Source organism: Grammomys surdaster, unplaced genomic scaffold (assembly GCF_004785775.1).
Source record: "Grammomys surdaster isolate TR1022 unplaced genomic scaffold, NIH_TR_1.0 211, whole genome shotgun sequence".
NCBI classification, from domain to species: Eukaryota; Metazoa; Chordata; class Mammalia; order Rodentia; family Muridae; genus Grammomys; species Grammomys surdaster.
Window position 1 is genome coordinate 9,755,638 of NW_021604656.1, and position 18,644 is coordinate 9,774,281.

At 39.7% G+C, this 18,644-nt stretch overlaps 1 protein-coding gene across 2 annotated transcripts in view; it reads right to left on the reverse strand.

The window, feature by feature from the left end:
* Nucleotides 1-18,405, reverse strand: part of LOC114624854 (testin-2) — a 46,650-nt gene extending 28,245 nt beyond the window's left edge. The window contains exons 1-5 of one of the 2 annotated variants that reach the window (XM_028771979.1): nt 18,298-18,405; nt 17,773-17,909; nt 17,362-17,484; nt 17,148-17,270; nt 16,500-16,844 (exon numbers count right to left, since the gene is read on the reverse strand). In XM_028771979.1, coding sequence (XP_028627812.1) covers nt 16,836-16,844; nt 17,148-17,270; nt 17,362-17,484; nt 17,773-17,859 — 342 coding nt within the window. In that variant the 5' untranslated portion in view covers nt 17,860-17,909; nt 18,298-18,405 and the 3' untranslated portion in view covers nt 16,500-16,835. Of the gene's footprint in view, nt 16,845-17,147; nt 17,271-17,361; nt 17,485-17,772; nt 17,910-18,276 lie in introns of those variants that run through there. The other variant, XM_028771978.1, reaches the window with a different exon arrangement.
* Between the last annotated feature and the right edge of the window lie 239 nt (nt 18,406-18,644).

Consider the following 18,644-nt stretch of genomic DNA (forward strand, 5'->3'; position numbering starts at 1 on the left):
TGTTATTTAATTAAATGGATATTTTCCTTGTTAATTTCTTCAATGACTTATACTATCCAAAGGTTTGTCGTTCTAGTTCTCTTGCTGTACATATTTTCTGCTATTTATTTTATTATTTATTTCAACTTTCATTCCATTGTGATCAGACAAAATAAATGGAGCTATCTCAATTTTCCTGAGATGTTGATATTTGCTTTGTGTCCCATTATGTGATCCATTTTAGAGAAGCTTTTATTGGCTTCTAAGAAAAATATTTATTTTGTAGTGTTTGGGTTGCATAATCAGTTCACCTACTTTATTTAAACATCTAGTAAATTCGTTTAGTCTATGATGTATTTAGTCTCAACTATTTTGTGATTGTGCTTTTGTCTAGATGACATATCTGTTTGTAAAAGTTGGGTATTGAAGTCATCACTATGACTTGTCTTCTCCTTCTCCTTCTTCTCCTCCTCCTCCTCCTCTTCTTCTTCCTCCTCCTCCTCCTTCTTCAAGCCAACCTGTATCCATCATTATTAAAGATATCATTCATGTTATTTCAGATAGGTCATGGACAGATAATCATTAATGGTATTAAACTTCCAAAACCTCCCTTGTATAGACTGCCAAAATCAGAAAGCCACCATAAAACCCAATGAAATCTTCATTCGAATTTTTGGAAAGTGGGGAGTAGCTTAAAGTGAGGGTTATCGGTTTACATTTAGGATGTTGTTTAACAAACTTTCACATAACAATCCTGACTTTCATGAACTGAAATGAAAACAGCAGAACTATGAATGGGAAGATCCATAGTCTTTTATAAAGATCTGCCTCCCTTGTGGACACTCAATGATGTCACTCCAACATCCAGATTACCCAATAGACTGGCTAAATCAATTCTGGGGTTCAGGCTCCAACAGACCTCCGGTTTCAAGGGATTTAAGACTATGTTGATGGTATGGAGGAGGAAGATATAAAATGCATTTAGAGTTTTCTCACACTACAAGGCATTTTGTGTCACATATGTCAATATTAGGATGTTTTTTTCTAGGAGACAACAGGAAGAAGCTATTCCAAATTACCAGGGAAAGATGTTTCCCACCATCAATCCAGCTTGGGAGGTATTATGTTAGTGACACGTGTTCCTCCCTTTTCCTCTCCCCTCCCCCAATGAACTGTTCTATGTACTACCAACACAGCTTTAAAAAGTTTAAGAAAATCTGGATTTTTATAAATTTTTTATAAAAATTATCCATGTAACAGTATGTATCATTTCACTTCAGCCCATAGTCCTGACATTTCAGCTCAGCACAAACTCCTTCTGGCTATTTGACCACTTTCTGTACCTCAGGGAAGCCCTGCTCATCCTGACCTGTCTGCAGCAACATTCTGTCCGTCCATGCTGTCTGGAATGCCTCTTTCTCCTGATGCTTCCCCCTTTTACATTTTAAATATTTTTATGACCTCTTTTTGAATTCCACACACTGTATTTTGATTAGATCACCCATCCTCCATTTCTCTTAGATCCACCCCATTACACACTCAGTGCGTCCTCATTTAAAAACCCACCAAGTCCTATTACTTCCACCTGTATACTCTCAAGTCTGCAGTCACCCATTGGAGTGCACAGGAATTATGCTATGATTTCCCTTAATATTTTTTATAAATATCAAGCTCCACTCCACTCCAGGCTATAATGTCTCTCACTATCTGAGTGTGGCTCTTCTGTGCATTCTCTCTCTCCCTCAGTTCTGACAATGACCCCATATACCTACCTCCATGATCCTTAATAAAGTTCTCCTGCTGTATTTTAATGAGAATCATAAACTGATACTTTTCAATTATGGATTAAAAGGTTATTTATTGATATTCTGTGTGCTTTCTTTTTGTTGCTTTGTGTTCACGGCAATTACCAACTTAGTGTAACTATTATTTTCTGTTAGTCTGTGTTTGTAGTGCTTGATAAAACTAAATGTATGAATGCTACAGTGTTAGCTATCCTAAGATTACATACATTATGGTGTTGGGCAATGTTCGCGCCAGGCGCAGGCGGCCTTGTGAGACATGAGTAGGTGAATGGGGGGGGGGGACGGGGGGCATCCCGAGCACTGCGGCTCAGCACTCTGTGTTGATGGTTCGGTCTCGCCCACACGGTGAACAGCTCACACGCTGGCAGAGACGCTGGGCACCGGCCCACCAGAGTGCAGAGAGCACCGGGACAGGCAGAAAAGGCTTCTCTCCCTCCCCTGTCCTGCTGCGCCGACAGGGGCATGCACGACTCTTGACTTACACAATAAGTCCGGATTTCAAGAGACACGTGGAGATTTAAGATGTGTTGATTTATTGACATGACAGCGGGTTTGGGTGGTGGTGAGTTCTCCCAAAAAATGTCTGAAGGGGTTTGTTTATATATTGGAAGGGGGGAGGGGCGGGTCCAGGGAAATCCTGAGGCAGAGACCTGTTAGTCTCGTGTCTTAGGTGACTTGCAAGGGCTGTATGTTAGATCACTGGGTTTTGGGGGCGTGGCCAAACACCCAGGATTCCACAATCCCACATTACGGTACCTGGATTCAGAGAAGCTCCCAACCCTATACTCTAAGTGCTTCAAAATAACTAGGGCTTCCCAAAACTGCTGTGAGGTACTAATGCCACAGGAGTTTGTGGTCCCATCAGAACACAATCCATTAGTTAAAAATCATCTTTAGCAACTTTTCTGCAACTTCTATATACTGAGGTGGTCTCACTCCCCTGAAACTACTAACATGCATTGGTGTTGGGGCTTTCAGGGACATATGAAGTGGATATATGATCCCATTGATACCTATTTAAAAGGAAAGCTGGAATAATCAGCTTGCTTGGCACACATTCCTAATTGCTTGACACAGTTGACAAACTCCTTGCTTGACACACATTCCTAATTAAGATTTACACAATGACATCTGTTGAAACCCATCATGAATCTGGAGAATTTCACAAGACTCCACCTCTCTCTGAAGAGCTACCAGCAATTAATGGCTGCTAAAAGAGAGAGAGAATCAGTTTTTCTCTGAGCATGATCCCTTCACAAGGTCATCCAACCCAAAGTGGTCATCCCTAAAAATACATATGTGAGAAACCTTGGAATCAGCAGAATATATATATATATATATATATATTCTATATACATATATACATATATACACATATATTATATTATACATATATACATATATATACATATATATACATATATATGTATATACATATATATATGTATATACATATATATGTATATACATATATACACACACACATATGTTGATTGTTACATATATACACATGTATTTGAAAAAACAATAATAAAGAAGGGATCATAGACTTAAGGGGGCTCAGGGGAGCAACTGGAGATAAGAGTAGTGTGTGTACAATGTGAATAATATAAATACTATAAATGATACTTTAAAAAGTACTCATGTATGAAAATTCACAAAACAAAAAAAACAGAATCTTTTTACAAGTTAAAAATAAATTTTTAAATAAACAGAACAACCCCCTTTTTAAAAATTAATTCTTGGAAACTTCCATACGTCATATTTAGACTGTGATTCCTGATAGGTAGACAAAACTCTGGAAAGAAAACAAAAGTGTGTGTGCAATACTTACTAGCTATCTGGAAGATCCATCTGCTGCTTTCTCTAGAATATCATCACCATGATCTGTTATGTCCTCAAAATGAATTAAGTACTGGGGTACAAAAGAGAAGCCCTACTGTCATTTTTAACCTAAGCTTTATTTTTAAAGATGTAAGTTGGTACATCCTTTTACAAATGAAAGTTCATCTATTTAGTTTTTGGGTCGTGGAGGGAATTGCTGTTATAAAGCTTTTTATAGAAGTAAAGAGTAGCAATTAACAAATCTAAAACTGTCCACATCTTCAGTCACTCAGGTATTGTATCCCACATAGTAGATACTGATTTTTCTGTGGAGGGGAATCCCTCCTCGGTAAGTGTGGTACCCAGACCACTTCTTCCTTAGCTCCATCTGTCAGCTCACACAATTGGGTATGTGGCATATGTAGCAATTCCACAGTGGTTATTCCAGTCTTTGGGGATTTTCATGTACCCCTTCATGCCCCATTCTTCACCCCAGCTGGAAGAAGAGCATATTTCCCATTTAGTAGAAAGAACACACTACAGCAGCTTTATTACATTACCTTCAGTTTTGTATGTATTTATTACATAGACTTCAGACTCAGCAGTACAGGAGAGGCACATGGGCAGACCATTTTCAGGCTTCTAGGCTCACATTTTGAAAGACCTTCATTAAGCAGTCCAGATAGTGACTAACTAGGACCATGCCACCTGCTGACTTTGCCAATACTAGATGAATCCAGAAGATTTGACCTTGTGATTACATGCTCAAAGGATCGTCCCTGTTGGTGCAGGGAGGGATAGGTGCTGAAGTTGATTTAGAAAGAAACAGCAATCACATTTTATTCCTGGGCCCAGAGTTAAAGTGATTCTGTACAACCCTAGTCCTCTGAGAGGTCTGGTTACCTTCTGAAATGCCCTACCCATACTCTCTGGTTTTCTATACCAGAACTTCTAATGCTACTGATATTCTCATTCCTAACATTTTTGTCTGATTCTGTAAGGTACATGCCAGGGTACCTCCCCAGTGTCAATTTAAACAGCTTCTGCAGGGCTGAGAGGCTGATCTAGGATGCTCTCCCACACACTGCAAATTAACTCCACAACTCAGTTCTTCAGTGGTCACTGGGTTGCTATTGTCCATCTAACCTGCACAAGAACCCAAGTATTAAATTCCAAATCTATGGCTCTGTGTCTGTCGACTTGCAATTGGCAGTGTAGGCAATTGGACTTGACCTATAGTATTCTGGCACCTCAGCACATACTGATGCTGAATCCCACCCAGTTCTGTGAATTTTGGTGTGAACTGTCATGGCAGCATCGAGAAGGGTGGAGGTATACCTTCTAAAGGAAAGCAGAGCAGTGAGTCTCAGTGTATTAGATATGTAAAGGCGTCAAAGAGTGCTAGGCAGTTAGGGCTGGAAACAAAAGAGGTTCTAGCTAACCCTGTGTGGATTTTTGCCCTAGCATGCTTTTCTTAAAGCAAGAAGTTTTAAACTAAAATAATCTGGTGTTGCCTTGTGAATAACCATACTTTAGTCCTGTGTTTTATCTTTAATTCATAGTTAAGGTGAAAGCAGGTTTGAGTACAGATCCTGGGGATGCATTCTATCATAGTAACATTAAAAAAAATGGGCTTACAAAAACAAAAATAAAAGTCTTATTACAATGGTTCTCAATCTTCCTAGTCCGGGGACCTGATGCTTTAATATGCTTCCTCATGATGAGGAAGCCATAAAATTATTTTTGTTTCTACTCCATAACTGTAATTTTGCTACCCTTATGAATTATAATGTAAATATATGACATACAATACATCTGATGTATGAATGATCCCTGTGATCAGGTTTTTTGACCCCCAAAAGGGGTCATGACCCACAGATTGAGAACCAGTACCTTATTGAGATCATTACTTAGATTCTGCTAATCTAATTGCTTAGATTCAAAGTTAGATTCTGCTAACTTTGTTAGGTTTTAACCTTACCAAAACCTTACCCAAAACAAGATTTATGTAAAAATAGTTGAGTTTTTTCTTCAATATTTCTCTAGATATAACAGAATTTACAACCATTTCTTTTAAAGCTGTCCTTCTTGATGTGAAACTCCAAAACTTAGGGACCTACACCAATAAGGAAATGATGTCATAAAGGGTAGCCAATAGTTGGGCCCTTTATTTATAAGTCAGCCAAGACAGGCTAAAAGTATGGTGGGAACCCTCTGGTAATCACCAGACTTCCCCATGAAAGAAGCCATGGATTCTCCAAAGATTTTTACACCAGCTGGGTTACAGCGTGCAAAAGAAGCCACAGTATTGGTAGACCTGATCTCATAGTGATGATACAGCTGGTGGAGAAAAAAATTAAGGATCCAGATGAGTCTTCCTAATTCATAAAGAGTAGCCCATATGGAGTCCCAGTTGACTTTAAAACTAAACCAAAGAGTTAATACGTAGCCACTTACATGCTTTTGAACACCCAACAGCAAATTGTAACTAAGCATATAAGACAAGTCGACCAACCTTGGACAAAATAAATGGACAACCTTTCAAATATCAAAATCAATCAATCAATCAATCAATCAAACAAACAAACAAACAAACTTGTCTATGATTAAATACTTTTCCAGATTACTCTCAAAGTAAGAAACTACTCACTAACTAGAAAGATATTTCAGCTGAGGATTCACATACTCTCTTCCAAAGGGGCTTTTTCAGATAAGTACCTGTGCTCACCAGACACAGCCTTAAGCACTTCCTGCTTTTGTAAACAGCTAACCAACTTTGTCTCTTTCAGTATTTAAAAACTGTTCCTGCAACATCAAACCACGAACTGGATCGTGTTCTCTTTACTTTGCTCTTTTTCCTTTGGTCTGTGTTCAGTGTGGGAGTACTATGAAACTGGGTAATCGAATAGAGGTTGATGTTCCTTGTGGTTCAGAAGATTAAAGCTTCAACTAATAACTTAGGATATAATTAACTTAAGACAAAACAAATCACAGTGAGGTCAACGACACAAAAGTTTCTAGCTTGAAGTCTGATTCTAAGTTCAGAAAAAGAGAATCCAAAGAATCCCACTTAGTGCACTCTTCCTGCATAAAACACAGCAGGAAAAGGTCTGTGTCTTGGAACTTCTCTTTTGGAATGAACTTTGACTCAAATGTTCTAGAGAACCTGAAAATGACTGCATCTAAGAGTCCCACACTTTTCTGTCCCACACTTGAGGCTGTTTCTACAAACTACCACCTAATTCTGAAATATAAAACAGGGTCACATGGGGAAGACATTGGAAGCCAGAAACACCAGTATAAGTGAGGCATAAGAACAGGCTACTCTCAAGACTAGGTTCTCAACACTTCAGTTAAGGCCTCACCAAGGCAATAGCACTGGTATTCCTCTCTGAACATGCTAGATGAGACCAGAGCATGTTTAGTGATAATATACAAGATGATGCCATTTGGCACAGGAAGTGAAGGACATAGTAGTGATGAACAGAGATACCCTGAATGTCCTTGTGGACAGACCCAGACTTTTTCTCATTGGGTCCTGACACAGAACTGGGTCCCCAAGGGACCCAATTATCTCTTAACCTTCTTTAACTGTTACCCTTGTTCCAGATCACCACGGCTGCAGAAGTTGGAGACATAATGCCATTCTGCAGGGATTTCTTTAGGGGTCTCTCCAGAGTCTTCCTCTAGTGTGAATTATTAATTTCCCTTCACAGGTTTGATGGCCTCACCTGCAATGTCTGCTGCTACTCAGATGAGTTCCACAGATCTAGGTTTTCAGAGGTCTTTGAAGTCTCAGGATGTCTTTATTTCATGTACTCAGACTTTAAATTCCTAGTTTCTATAGGAAGCCCAACTCCTGAAGTCCTCTTCTTGTGCTTCCCTGTGTTAGTGAGTAAGCTGGAACTTCAGGCCCTGGCATTCCAAGCATGTACTGAAATCTTATGCCATACTGCCCTTGGAGTGAAGCTGTGGGCTTCCACAGACACTGCTAATCACCATTAGCAGGGTAGCCTTGTCAAGGATGGTAGCAAACTAGACTTAAAGTTCTGATATTGGTTATTGAATGGCTCAAGAAAAACAGTTTTTAGGTAGCTTTGTGTTGAATTTTAGCCCAACTCTTGATTTTCACATTAGAAAAAGTGGTTTTGCTCAAAATATCTTGGAGTTCACTGAGTCAGTATATTCTAGTAGTGTCTCAGTTTAACCCACAGCTGAGCTGAGCTCAGTGATATTGGGCCTGACTAGAAAACAAAATGGGGTAAAAGGGTTGAATCTGAAACAACAGACCGAGAAGGATCTGAAAGTGAGAACTTGTAGCCTAAACTTCCTCAGCATCAACAATGACTAACTTGATCTTATTACTTATTTTTTTAAATAGACACTGAGCTTCTTACTTGTATCATGCTGTGACAATTTTGTTGGGATTTGGATTATGATGGAATTGAATGTAAACTGCTTTTTGTAGAATCATCCTTTCTATAATATAAATACTACTGACCCATGAGCATGAGAGATCTCTCCATCTTTGATATTTTTCAGTCTCTTTCTTCAGATATCTGCTCTATGCCTTTCACCTGGATTTTCCTTCTTTTTTCCCTGTAATGAAAGATTTGCTCTCACCATAGTGATTCACAGTTTCTGTCTTCTCCTTCCATGTGTTTAAAAAAGATCATGGTCTTTGCTTGAGTGATCCAATTTCTTTACTTTATCTTCAGTTCAACACCTCTCTCTCTCTCTCTCTCTCTCTCTCTCTCTCTCTCTCTCTCTCTCTGTTTTACTAAATTCAGCTTTCAGATCTTGAATTGTCTTATTGTCTTTATCATTTTATTCGGTCACATATTTTTGCTTTCTTGTATATCACTTAAGCACTTATTTCTATCTTTAAGTTTATCAAGTTGCTTTTACATTTCACCTTTAAACACCTTGAATTCCTCTATCATTCCCCTTCCGAGTCTTTAGTGTGGAACCTTAAAGACTGTCTCCCTCATCTTTTCACTGGAAGACTATAGACCTTCTCCTGTGTTATAGAACAAATAGCCACTGTAAGCTCCATGGTGAGTATTATAGAGATTATTCTACCATGTGTGACCCAAGTAGGCTTTCACTGACATCAGGCATTAGTTCTATGCTCCACATATATAGGGTATCATTAGACTTTATCAGTAGAATTTTAGGGCTTCCTTGTTTTCTATGAAATAAAAAGTTCCATTCCTCTACCAAGACAGAGTAATCAGCCCTTAATAATTCTGCATCACTAGGTCTGTCGATGATCCTGGGCCAGAAGGTTGAAGATCAGATGCTCCAACGTTTTGTAGTATAGGGACTGTTCAGGTGTTCAGTGGCCTCTATAAATTGGCTAAGTTTTAGAAGCTATGCTTTGTGCTTCCCATAATTTCAGTTAATTCAGTCATTCTGGATTTCTGACAGGGTTGAAGACTTATAGTCTCATAACCAATACTGGCTATTTACTTTGAGAGAAAGACTTGAGAGGATGGTTTTCAGCTGACATTCATTCTAAAGCCAAGAAAAAAGCCAGGATCAGAACTAAGTCTTTTAGTTAGGAGAGATGACATAGCTTCTGGTTAGTCAACAAAATGATGGACTGGGTATTAGGTCTTTCTTGGACCTTACTGATACAAATTGGTATAGTTATGTTCTAATTGTATTTTGAGAAAAAAGTTTTATCTTAACAGGAAGGGTGATATGTAGGAGGAGCTAAGGTGGGAGGAGTAAGAAGAGGAAGAAGAGGAGCTAGGAGAAGGGGGGAGGTAGGGGAGGAGAACATGGAGACGAATGTCTGCCTGTTTCTGCCAGTCAAAGATAGTTGGTATATCTAGGTTGGGTATTGGGTTACACTTCTGATTGTATGGTTATCTTGTTATTGAGCATTACTGAACTTACAAAGCCTTTGATTAACATTTTAAAAAAGTAAATAAAATTAAAAAAAAGTAAAAAAAAAAGTTCCATTCCATGTTCATTTTTCTGCACACATTAGTACAGGTGACTATGACAATGATGTTGACTAATAGCCCCAGAGCACAGAAAATCATGGTTGATGACCCAGGTACAATAGTTATGTAACGTGTCTTCTCTGAAGAAATTATGCCTTACACTTTATTAGGGGACCCTGCTTATCAGGGCTACACACTATTTCCAGAAAGAGCCTTACTGGCTCCTCTAAAGAGCTCACAACCAGTAATCTTGTATGATGACCTTCCATGGAATAGGCATGGACACTTCCTTGGTTCTGTGTATTGTTTGGATGCATCTCCTGTCAATTAAGCCTATGACTTAGGAAATAGGAGGTGGGACATCCAGGAAGCAGAAAGGATAGAGCCAGGCATGGGAAGATGTGAGGAGACAGACACATGGTACCTGAGCACAGGTAACCTGTCACGTGGGCAGAATATAGGTTGAAATAAATGAGATATTTTAAGTTATATCTAGTCAGAAAAGAATCTAGGTATATGGTCAAGGTATTTATAAATATATTTTGAGTATGAGTCTTATTTCTTGAACCAGGGGGCTGGGAGGAAGAACTGTATCCAACTTCTACATTTCTGATATCAGCAAACTGAATTCAATCCCACAGCAGTCAGCAATGAAAGAAACAAACAATAAAACAGAAGCCTCAATAAGTAAATAAAAACAAATACATTCTTAAAAGAAGGTTAGCATGCCAGTGGTGGTGTTTGTCCTGAAGTAATAACTGACAGAAGAACAGGAAGGGAAGAAATGATAAAATCTAAAACCACAGGTCCAGAAGGAATGTGCAGGCAGGGATTTGTGGTCTAGATTCCATATACTATTTCAATGTGACATAAGTAATAATCAATCTCCCAAATGTACACAAAGATATAAGTGTGGGCAAAGATTTTCTGAACAGAACAATAGCACATGAAATAATCCCAACAATTAGTAAATAGATTACAAATTAATTACTAGGTACACATAAGGTACCACCCTTGAATCACAAAGATGTAGGAAATATGACTAATGTGAGTGAATCAATAAAAAGTTTTAAACAAAGCAGAATCAGAGAAACAGACTCAGCATGGTGATACATCCTCATGTGGCTGCCTTCCCTTCCTCTTAACCCTTCTCAAAAGGCTTGTCTCCTCCCCTCAGTTACTTTTACTTCTTCATTGTTAGGACATGATTCTTCTATTTTATTTACCAGTTTTCGTTAAGACTCTTCCTCTTTTAATTTATGAAAATCTAAGTCATGTTCAAACATATCTAACTACACCAGAGGTCATAAAAAGAGAACTAACAATTTATTATGGGTGCCAGGACAGAATATAAAATATTGACTGGGTTTATCTATACAAAACTTCACTAATAACTTATAGTTTTAAACCTTCAGTGAACCTGTGGAGCTGTGACAGGTGATGGATGTTCAGCCAGATAATTACTCCTAGTGGATATGCATGTAAACATTCTCTGTTGTAAACTTCTATTTCAATTTATGATTTGATTTTTTTGTGTGAACTTGTGACAAACTTTGTAACATGTGATCATGTATTCTGAAAGATGTATAAGTACTTAGGACAAAGAGAGGAGAAGATAGAGCAGATAGAGAAGTTTTCCTTTCTCCTCGGCTAGAAGATTTTTTTCCCATAGCAGAATTTTTACATTACTAGAATTTTTCTTCTCTCTCCTGCCCCCAATAGCTTAAGTTCCTTCTGCTTTTCTTCTTAGATAGCTTTCATAGGAAACTTTTTACAATTTAGTAATAAATGCTATGACCACTTTTCTAAGTGTCCACTTTTCTTCCTGCAACTTTTGACTAGCAGGTTGAAAGTTAGAGCTGAACCCTTCCTGCTGTGATAGAACAAAGGCCACATTACTTAATTTCTCCCCCAATCCTCCTCCAGCACCTCCACTCCACCCCCCACCCCCTGCTAGGCTACAGGTATCAATCATAAGCTAGCAGCTTTTTATCCTCTGAAAGAGCAAGAAGTTTTTAGGAGCTTTTAGAAGTTATCAGCATCTCAGTACAGTTAGAGAGCTAGAAAGCCCTGAGACCCTCAGACTTTAAAGCCATCACTAGAGTCCTACTCTCTGCCCCCACCACTACCCTTTCTGGGCCAGGAGACTCCCAGCAATATAGCAGCATGGCAAAGATAACCCTAAGGGTGAAGTAATAGCACATATATATATTGGAGATACCCAGCTGCTCTATAATTGAATCTAAGATCCATTCAAGAAGAAGGAAACCATGCATGATATTGAACACTTAGTCAGCTATCCAAGGTTAGTGAAGCCATGAATATTGCAGGAGAATCTGCGATCACAATTTACTAAACCAGCATAATTACTAATTATATTTTAATAATTATCATATGCTAACAGATCTAAACAGTCCTATAAGTGTATTTCCTTATGCCTCATCAAGGGAACTTTTCTTGGCAAAAGACAGGGACTATTACAGGACCAGCAATCAATGTGCAGAGTTTTGAATCCTGGTCCCAGTTGATACACCTACAAAACAATACCTACTCTTATGGATCAGAAATCATTGCAGAACAGAGGGGTTTGAAGAAAAAAATTAAGCAGAGGAACAAGGAGTTTTCTCTGAGACTATGTCTCCTAGAAATGTCAAATGTTATACCTATGAAGTCTCATCAAAATGGCTGCCCAAACATGAGCTGAACAGGCATGACACTAGTAGAGAAGCCAAAGTAAACTCAGAAAGGACAGTGAAAATTCAACCTCACACAAAGTACTACAGCAACTAATGAATGCAGAGAACAGGAAAAATAGTCTTTCCCGAGGAAAAGCACACCAACTGGTTATTTAATTAGAAATGGTGGACCTTGAAAACAGACATATAAGTAACATTATATAGACTGAGCAAGTTATATGTATGTATTTATGAATACACACATACTGTTGCATGTAACAACTGAAGGGTTAATAGAATTTTTACTTCTAACAGACTAGCAGTAAAATAGAGCTAGGAGAACAGGTCAGCTAGTTCTGGGACTTTGTGCTCCAAGAACTTGGCTGACCACAAAGTAGATAATATGTTTGAATAAGATTGAGTCTTGAGAAAAAAAACCTGTACCTTCCCATGATTGTTTCTTGAACCCTGTCACACACTGAATAATATCCTGGGACTTTCCACTGGTACTGCCCAGTGTTCCCCCTGGTTTGTGTTTTTTTTCCTTTAAATATCCTACACTCCCCAAGCAAGAGGTTGAAGCTCCTCTGCCTCTGTGTGGGTTACAAGTCTTGACCTCAGCACATTGATTTCCCAGAAATAAACCTCACCACTTGCTGGTTGCATCAAGATTGGTGTCTTGTGAGTCACTGGGTGGTTGTGATCTCCTATGGCTTGAGTGTGGGGGGGTCTCCCCTCTCCAGGGGGCCTTTCACAACAAATAATGAAAATGATGATAAATTACAAAGAGCAGGGGAGTACATGGGAAATTTGGAGGATGGAAAGGGCAGAGAGAAATGGTATAATTTTAATAAAAATATGTCTTTAAAAATGGCCAATGAACTAATGAGTTATCTAAGAAAGTCTGTAAATAGTTAAAAATACTCAGTGTCCTTAGCAACAAGGGAAATGCAAACTCTAACTGCTTTCAGTCTCCTACCAGAGTCAGAGTGGTTACTGTCAGGAAATCAAAGAGCATGACATGTGGCAAGTCTCAGAAAAGAGTCAATGTTCACTGTTACTGTGGATGTAGCCTGTAGCCACTGGGAATTCAGTGTGTAGGTTTCTCAAGAAACAAAACTACAACTGAAATACAGCTTAGTAAGCCACGAGACACTACGTCAACATACATGATTCATTATTATGGCTGTAGTCATTGCTGCACTGTTCACAACAGCTAACACACGGGAGCAATCTAGACCCCCACAAGATGGTGAATGAATAAAGAAAACACAATGCATTTACTCAGTAGATTTTTGTTCAGACTTTAAAAAATGACGTCATGACTGTTGGGAGCCGACTCCTAGCAGAAAGCGGCTATCATCTTTGCAGCCATCTCGAGCCATATACCTTGACAAGAGATTTGTTTTCAACACCCTACAACAGCTGAGCACACTAAGACATCTTATTTGTCTCACACATCTTGTTTTGTTGTTTAGTGCCCCCTGCTGCAAGGCACATGTGGTAAAGTGTCTTCAGCTGCATTCCCCTACTTATGCTTATAAATACCCAGGATTTCCTTTCAATAAAGGGAACTTGAACAGACTCTCTGTTTTGTCTCCATTCTTTGTGTCTCTTGCCCTTCCATCCCCACTCTCTCTCTTGCTAGACCCTGATCCTGTGGACCAGAGCAGCAGATTGGGCTGGGACACATGACATTTTTAGGAAATGCATAGAGGATTATTCTGTTCAGCAAATAAAATGATGGTATTAAAGAAAAAAGCATGGGTATTATGATATGTTGGACTTGGATTTAATTGTGTCTGTGTCAGGGTGGCATAGGTAGGTCACTGAATGAGAAGGAAGCCACTGATATAGAAGAAAAGTGCTATCAGTTTAGGAGACTAAGAAAAGTATTTGTGGATGGTTGATACACTCACCCTTTGGGCCATAAAGGTAGGAACAGTTTATTAAAAAAAAAAAACTGTGGTTGGACAGAGGGCTTGGTAGTAGTTATAGTCCAGCCTATAGTGCAAGGCATTGAGCAAAGATTGAGGGAATGATTTGTGTTTTTGGAGTTGTAATTGTTTCATGGTTTTCTGGCATACAACTGCCACCAGGAGAAAAGCAGTGTTAACTGATCTATATACAACTTTGGGAAGTTAGCAAGAACAGTTATGCACATTATCCTTGATAATGTTCCATTGTGTGTGGGGGGAGGGAACCTGCAGTGGTGGTGCCTGCATACTGTGGTGGTGGAGTCTGCCCGTGGGGGTGTAGCGGCAATGGCCTGCAGTAGCCCATGGGGGTTGATAGCAGTGGCAGATGTGGCCCGACGGAGTCCCAGAACAGCAGCAGAGGAGTCTCAGAGGCTTTCCAGCAGGGTGGTTCCCACATACACGAGAAAGTCTCAGGCCCAGAAGACACGTGGAATCCAAGAGATGAAAGTTTTATTGTCCATGATGGTAGTTGGATCTGGATGTGAATGTGTGCCCCCAGAGCCAGGGGAGAGCTAGCTTATATAGAGAGTGGAAAAGAGGAGGGACTAGGGAGGGGATAACTTAATTATCTAGGCTCCCCAGCCTTATTAATATGTAAATCTCTTGAGGCAGAGGCCTGTTAGTCACACCCTCTACGTGTGTCTTATGTGATTGATGGTACAGGTTAAATGGAGATGAGACAGCGTGTCAGGGTCCTGGGTTCTGGGAGTGTGGCCAAACACCTGCAGTCTTGGGGTCCCAGGCCCGTGCCAACCCAAGATGCCCTTCTACATCCAGACATTCCATCACAGAGAGGAACTGTAACAAATGTACTGATGTTACTCACTGTTGTAGTTTGAATGTGAAGCACATCCCACAGCTTCAATTTATCCTTAGAAGTGATGAGGCAGGAGAATACAGAAGAGTAGGGTCAGGGATTCCAGAAATGAAAGGTAGCATGAGAGGCATGACTAGATATCTCTAGTCTACCTTCTAATGCACCTACAAGAATCTGGCTAATTCAATAAATATTCTGGTTTTTTGTAACTATCCATGTATCTTTGTAAGGGTCATTGTTGAGATTTAAGATCCTGGACACAAGAGTGGCTGCCATATAGACTCAAATATTTGCCTCTGACAATGGGAGAATTGAAGTTGGTGGGTTGTGGCACCTTTAGGGTGTTCTGCAAAACTACACTGGAGGGAAATGAGTCCCTAGTATCATCACACAGAAGGTGATGAATTTAAGATTCAAAAGTGCTAAGCTTTGCCCTAAGGTGTCTGAAAAGCAGGCAGTGCATTTCTGAAGAACTGATTCTATAGAAATGAAAAATCTGAATTTAATGAGTCATGGATTCAGAGAGACAATGAGGTTGGGCACTCATTGACAGGCCCCTCATTGAACTGAGAAGGTGAACACTAACTTGCAATGGAGTTCACAGGAGGTGATGAGGCCTGAGCTGTGGATTTCCACCAAAGAAAGGTAAACATATGGAAAGAGTCAGACTAAGAAAGAATCTACATGGCCTACAGGGATCATAGTTTAGACACACAGCTGTCTGAGTCAGCCATGGTATTTAGTATATGGTCCATTTCTCTATGAGTTATTGTCTTGTCTTGGACTTGCCATTCCTTACTATGTCCCCAATAATTCCCCGTTGGATTGGAAATTCATACTTCATTCATTTGTCTGTTGGAAGCCTATAATGTGGTATTATTTGTTTAATTTTGCAGGTAGGCACAGTTAATAGGTCCAAGAAAAAGATTGAGCTTAGAAGGTCTGAACACTTCTGGGAATATGATGAGTTTTGAGGTTTGTACTGAAATAATTTGCAGCAAGAGATGGCCGTGTACTATTTTGCATGATTGGGCTCTTTTGGGTTGTGAAAGGGCCCCTTGAGCATAGACTAAACTCATCCTGAAGATGGATCCTGTGTTGTCACAGTACATGGTAAATGGCATTGATATGTCTGTGTAAAATGAGACTCACGGCTAAGGAACAGGGCAGTTGGGCAGTAGGTGACATCTCTGCACTGAGTTTCTTTCCAGTTGTCATCTATATTTTGTGAATTCATGGGAATTAACAATTAGAAATCCCAGAAAATTAATATAGACGTTCAAATCATTGTCAAAAGTAGGCTCTAAAACCCTGGAAACAAGCTCAACTAAGGATGGAAACCTGATTCCATAATGAGAAAGCCATTCACACGTTCTCTTAGAACACCATGCCTTATACCTTCAAGCACAACTATGTGTTTATATGCATAAAAACTTACTGAAGCAAAACCAGAAAGAAGCAGAATACTGATTTTAAAATCTAGCTTTAATTTTAAGACATCATTGTATATATTCATTTTCTTAAAGTGAAAATTAAAGATCCTCATGAGAATCATTTAAAGAGCTTCAGAGCTAAAAAATTGGCAATGCTTTATTAGGGTGAGTGTGTCTCAGAGTTCACACCACAGTGTTTATCTTACATGAATTCAATGCTGCACTACACACAGCACATGCTGGACAGTGACTCCTGCTGTTGAGTCTCTCCAGCATCATTTCTTTCACATCAGGAGGCAGAAGACTCCCAAGGCAATGGCAGAGTGCTTGCTTCACTCTTTGGCTATGCTAATGTTACAATCACAACTGTTACTCTGGCTGGAATAAAACCACACATCACATTAATTAGAATGGCTGCAGTACAGTGGCTTTGTCACAACTCCCACCCTGGAACATTTTGCCTTCATGTTCACCATGTTCAATGCCAAACTACAGTATATCAATCAGGAAGAAAAGATCATCAGCCACAACATAATAAAAACTCTCCCCACATCTCAAGGAGCTGAACACTTAGTCAAACAGTGAACTGCATTTTGTTTCACAGCTAACCCGAATGAGGACTTCAGTTCCTTCTTGGCTTCTTGTGAGCAGTTGAGGGTGGGGGGTGTGACTCTGTCATACCTGATTCCTCCCAGATGTCAGATAGCTGTTCTTTCCCAAATCCTCAGGTTCAGGCAAATCATGAGTCATTTCTCCTCTACACACTGAGCTTCCACAGCAAATTGTCCTGAATTCTTCTGGGGTCTTCATAAAAAAGCAAATAATACGTTGAAAACCAAGAAACTAACTGTAAGGAAGTGAAATGAAGAAACAGAATTATCAATATTTCACTCACCAAGTCACTAAATTGATTCAGTCCCATGTAGAAGCTGGTCTTTCCCTGCTCATAGTCTGCATTGTGTGCCTCAATTTTCTTCTTAGTCTCCTCCCACACTGCTCTTCTGTGTCTTTCTTCATCCTGAAAATGAGTACAACAGATAGAATTTCTCATCTTAACACCACACACAAGCTGAGGAAATGGTGTGTAGTGACAGAAGAGCCATAGGATGTGATCTCATGACACTGATGCCAGCAATTCTCCTCACCCAGAGGATCATCAAAGCTGCCCACCTTGCATTCATAATTCATGTCTTTAGGAAAGTCCTTAGTGATGGCTTGTCTTTATGGCCACATTGTTGCCCACAGACTACCAACAGCAAGAGCCCTTCTTTCTGAGATCCCTCTGGACTGTGCCCATGTTACCAACCGGGCTGTAGATTTTTGAAAATTTCTTCTTCCATTCCTCCCACTTGGCATCCAAACTAGGATCAGAGGATGGGGCAGCGGAGGCCATTCCCAAGCAGAGGATGAGCAGGAAGACAGCAGTATTTGGGTTCTCAAAACCTAGAGAATGGGTAGTTGTCCAACACCATAATCAGCACCAAAAGATACACACAAGTAATGTTATATACACTGTTTAGGCTCTATTTAGCAATATATATGTATGTGCATATATGTGTGTAATAACAATGAATGAAAAAAGAGGACAGAATTTAAAAAGTATTAGAAAGAGTATTTCTGAGGATGTGAGGGAAAAAGGAGAGGAGAGCGAAGATGTAATTCTATTATACAAAAACCTAAGAGACAATCAAGAAAACAAAGTAAAAACAAAACAGAAAATAAAACCTAAAAAACAAAAGTCTCAGGTACTAGAGCAGAGCTAAGAGCAAGTTTGTAGACAATCTGTTAGCAGGGTGGAGAGCCTGTGTACCTTGCTTGTCTCTGCTCCCACCTGAAGTGCTGCAACTCCTGTTCACAAATGGAAACCAGAACTATGTTGTCCAGGGCCTCCTAAGAGCAGCTGACAAAGGAGGCTGGTGGTGCGTGAGCAGAGCAGCCTGTGGCTCCACCCTTTCCTCCCTGGAGCACTGTCTATCTCTTTCCTGAAGCCTCAGCCTGGCCCACAGAGCAGAGGTCACAAACCAGTTTTACTACTGAGTTAAGTATCACAGACAGGAAGCATCTGGAGACTAAGCAGACCCCCCAGGTACAAGCTGAATTATACAGGATGTGGCTTTGGTGACTCACAGGATGTCTTCTTTTCTATAGTTAGCAATTGCTAGAGAACAAAATTATGAT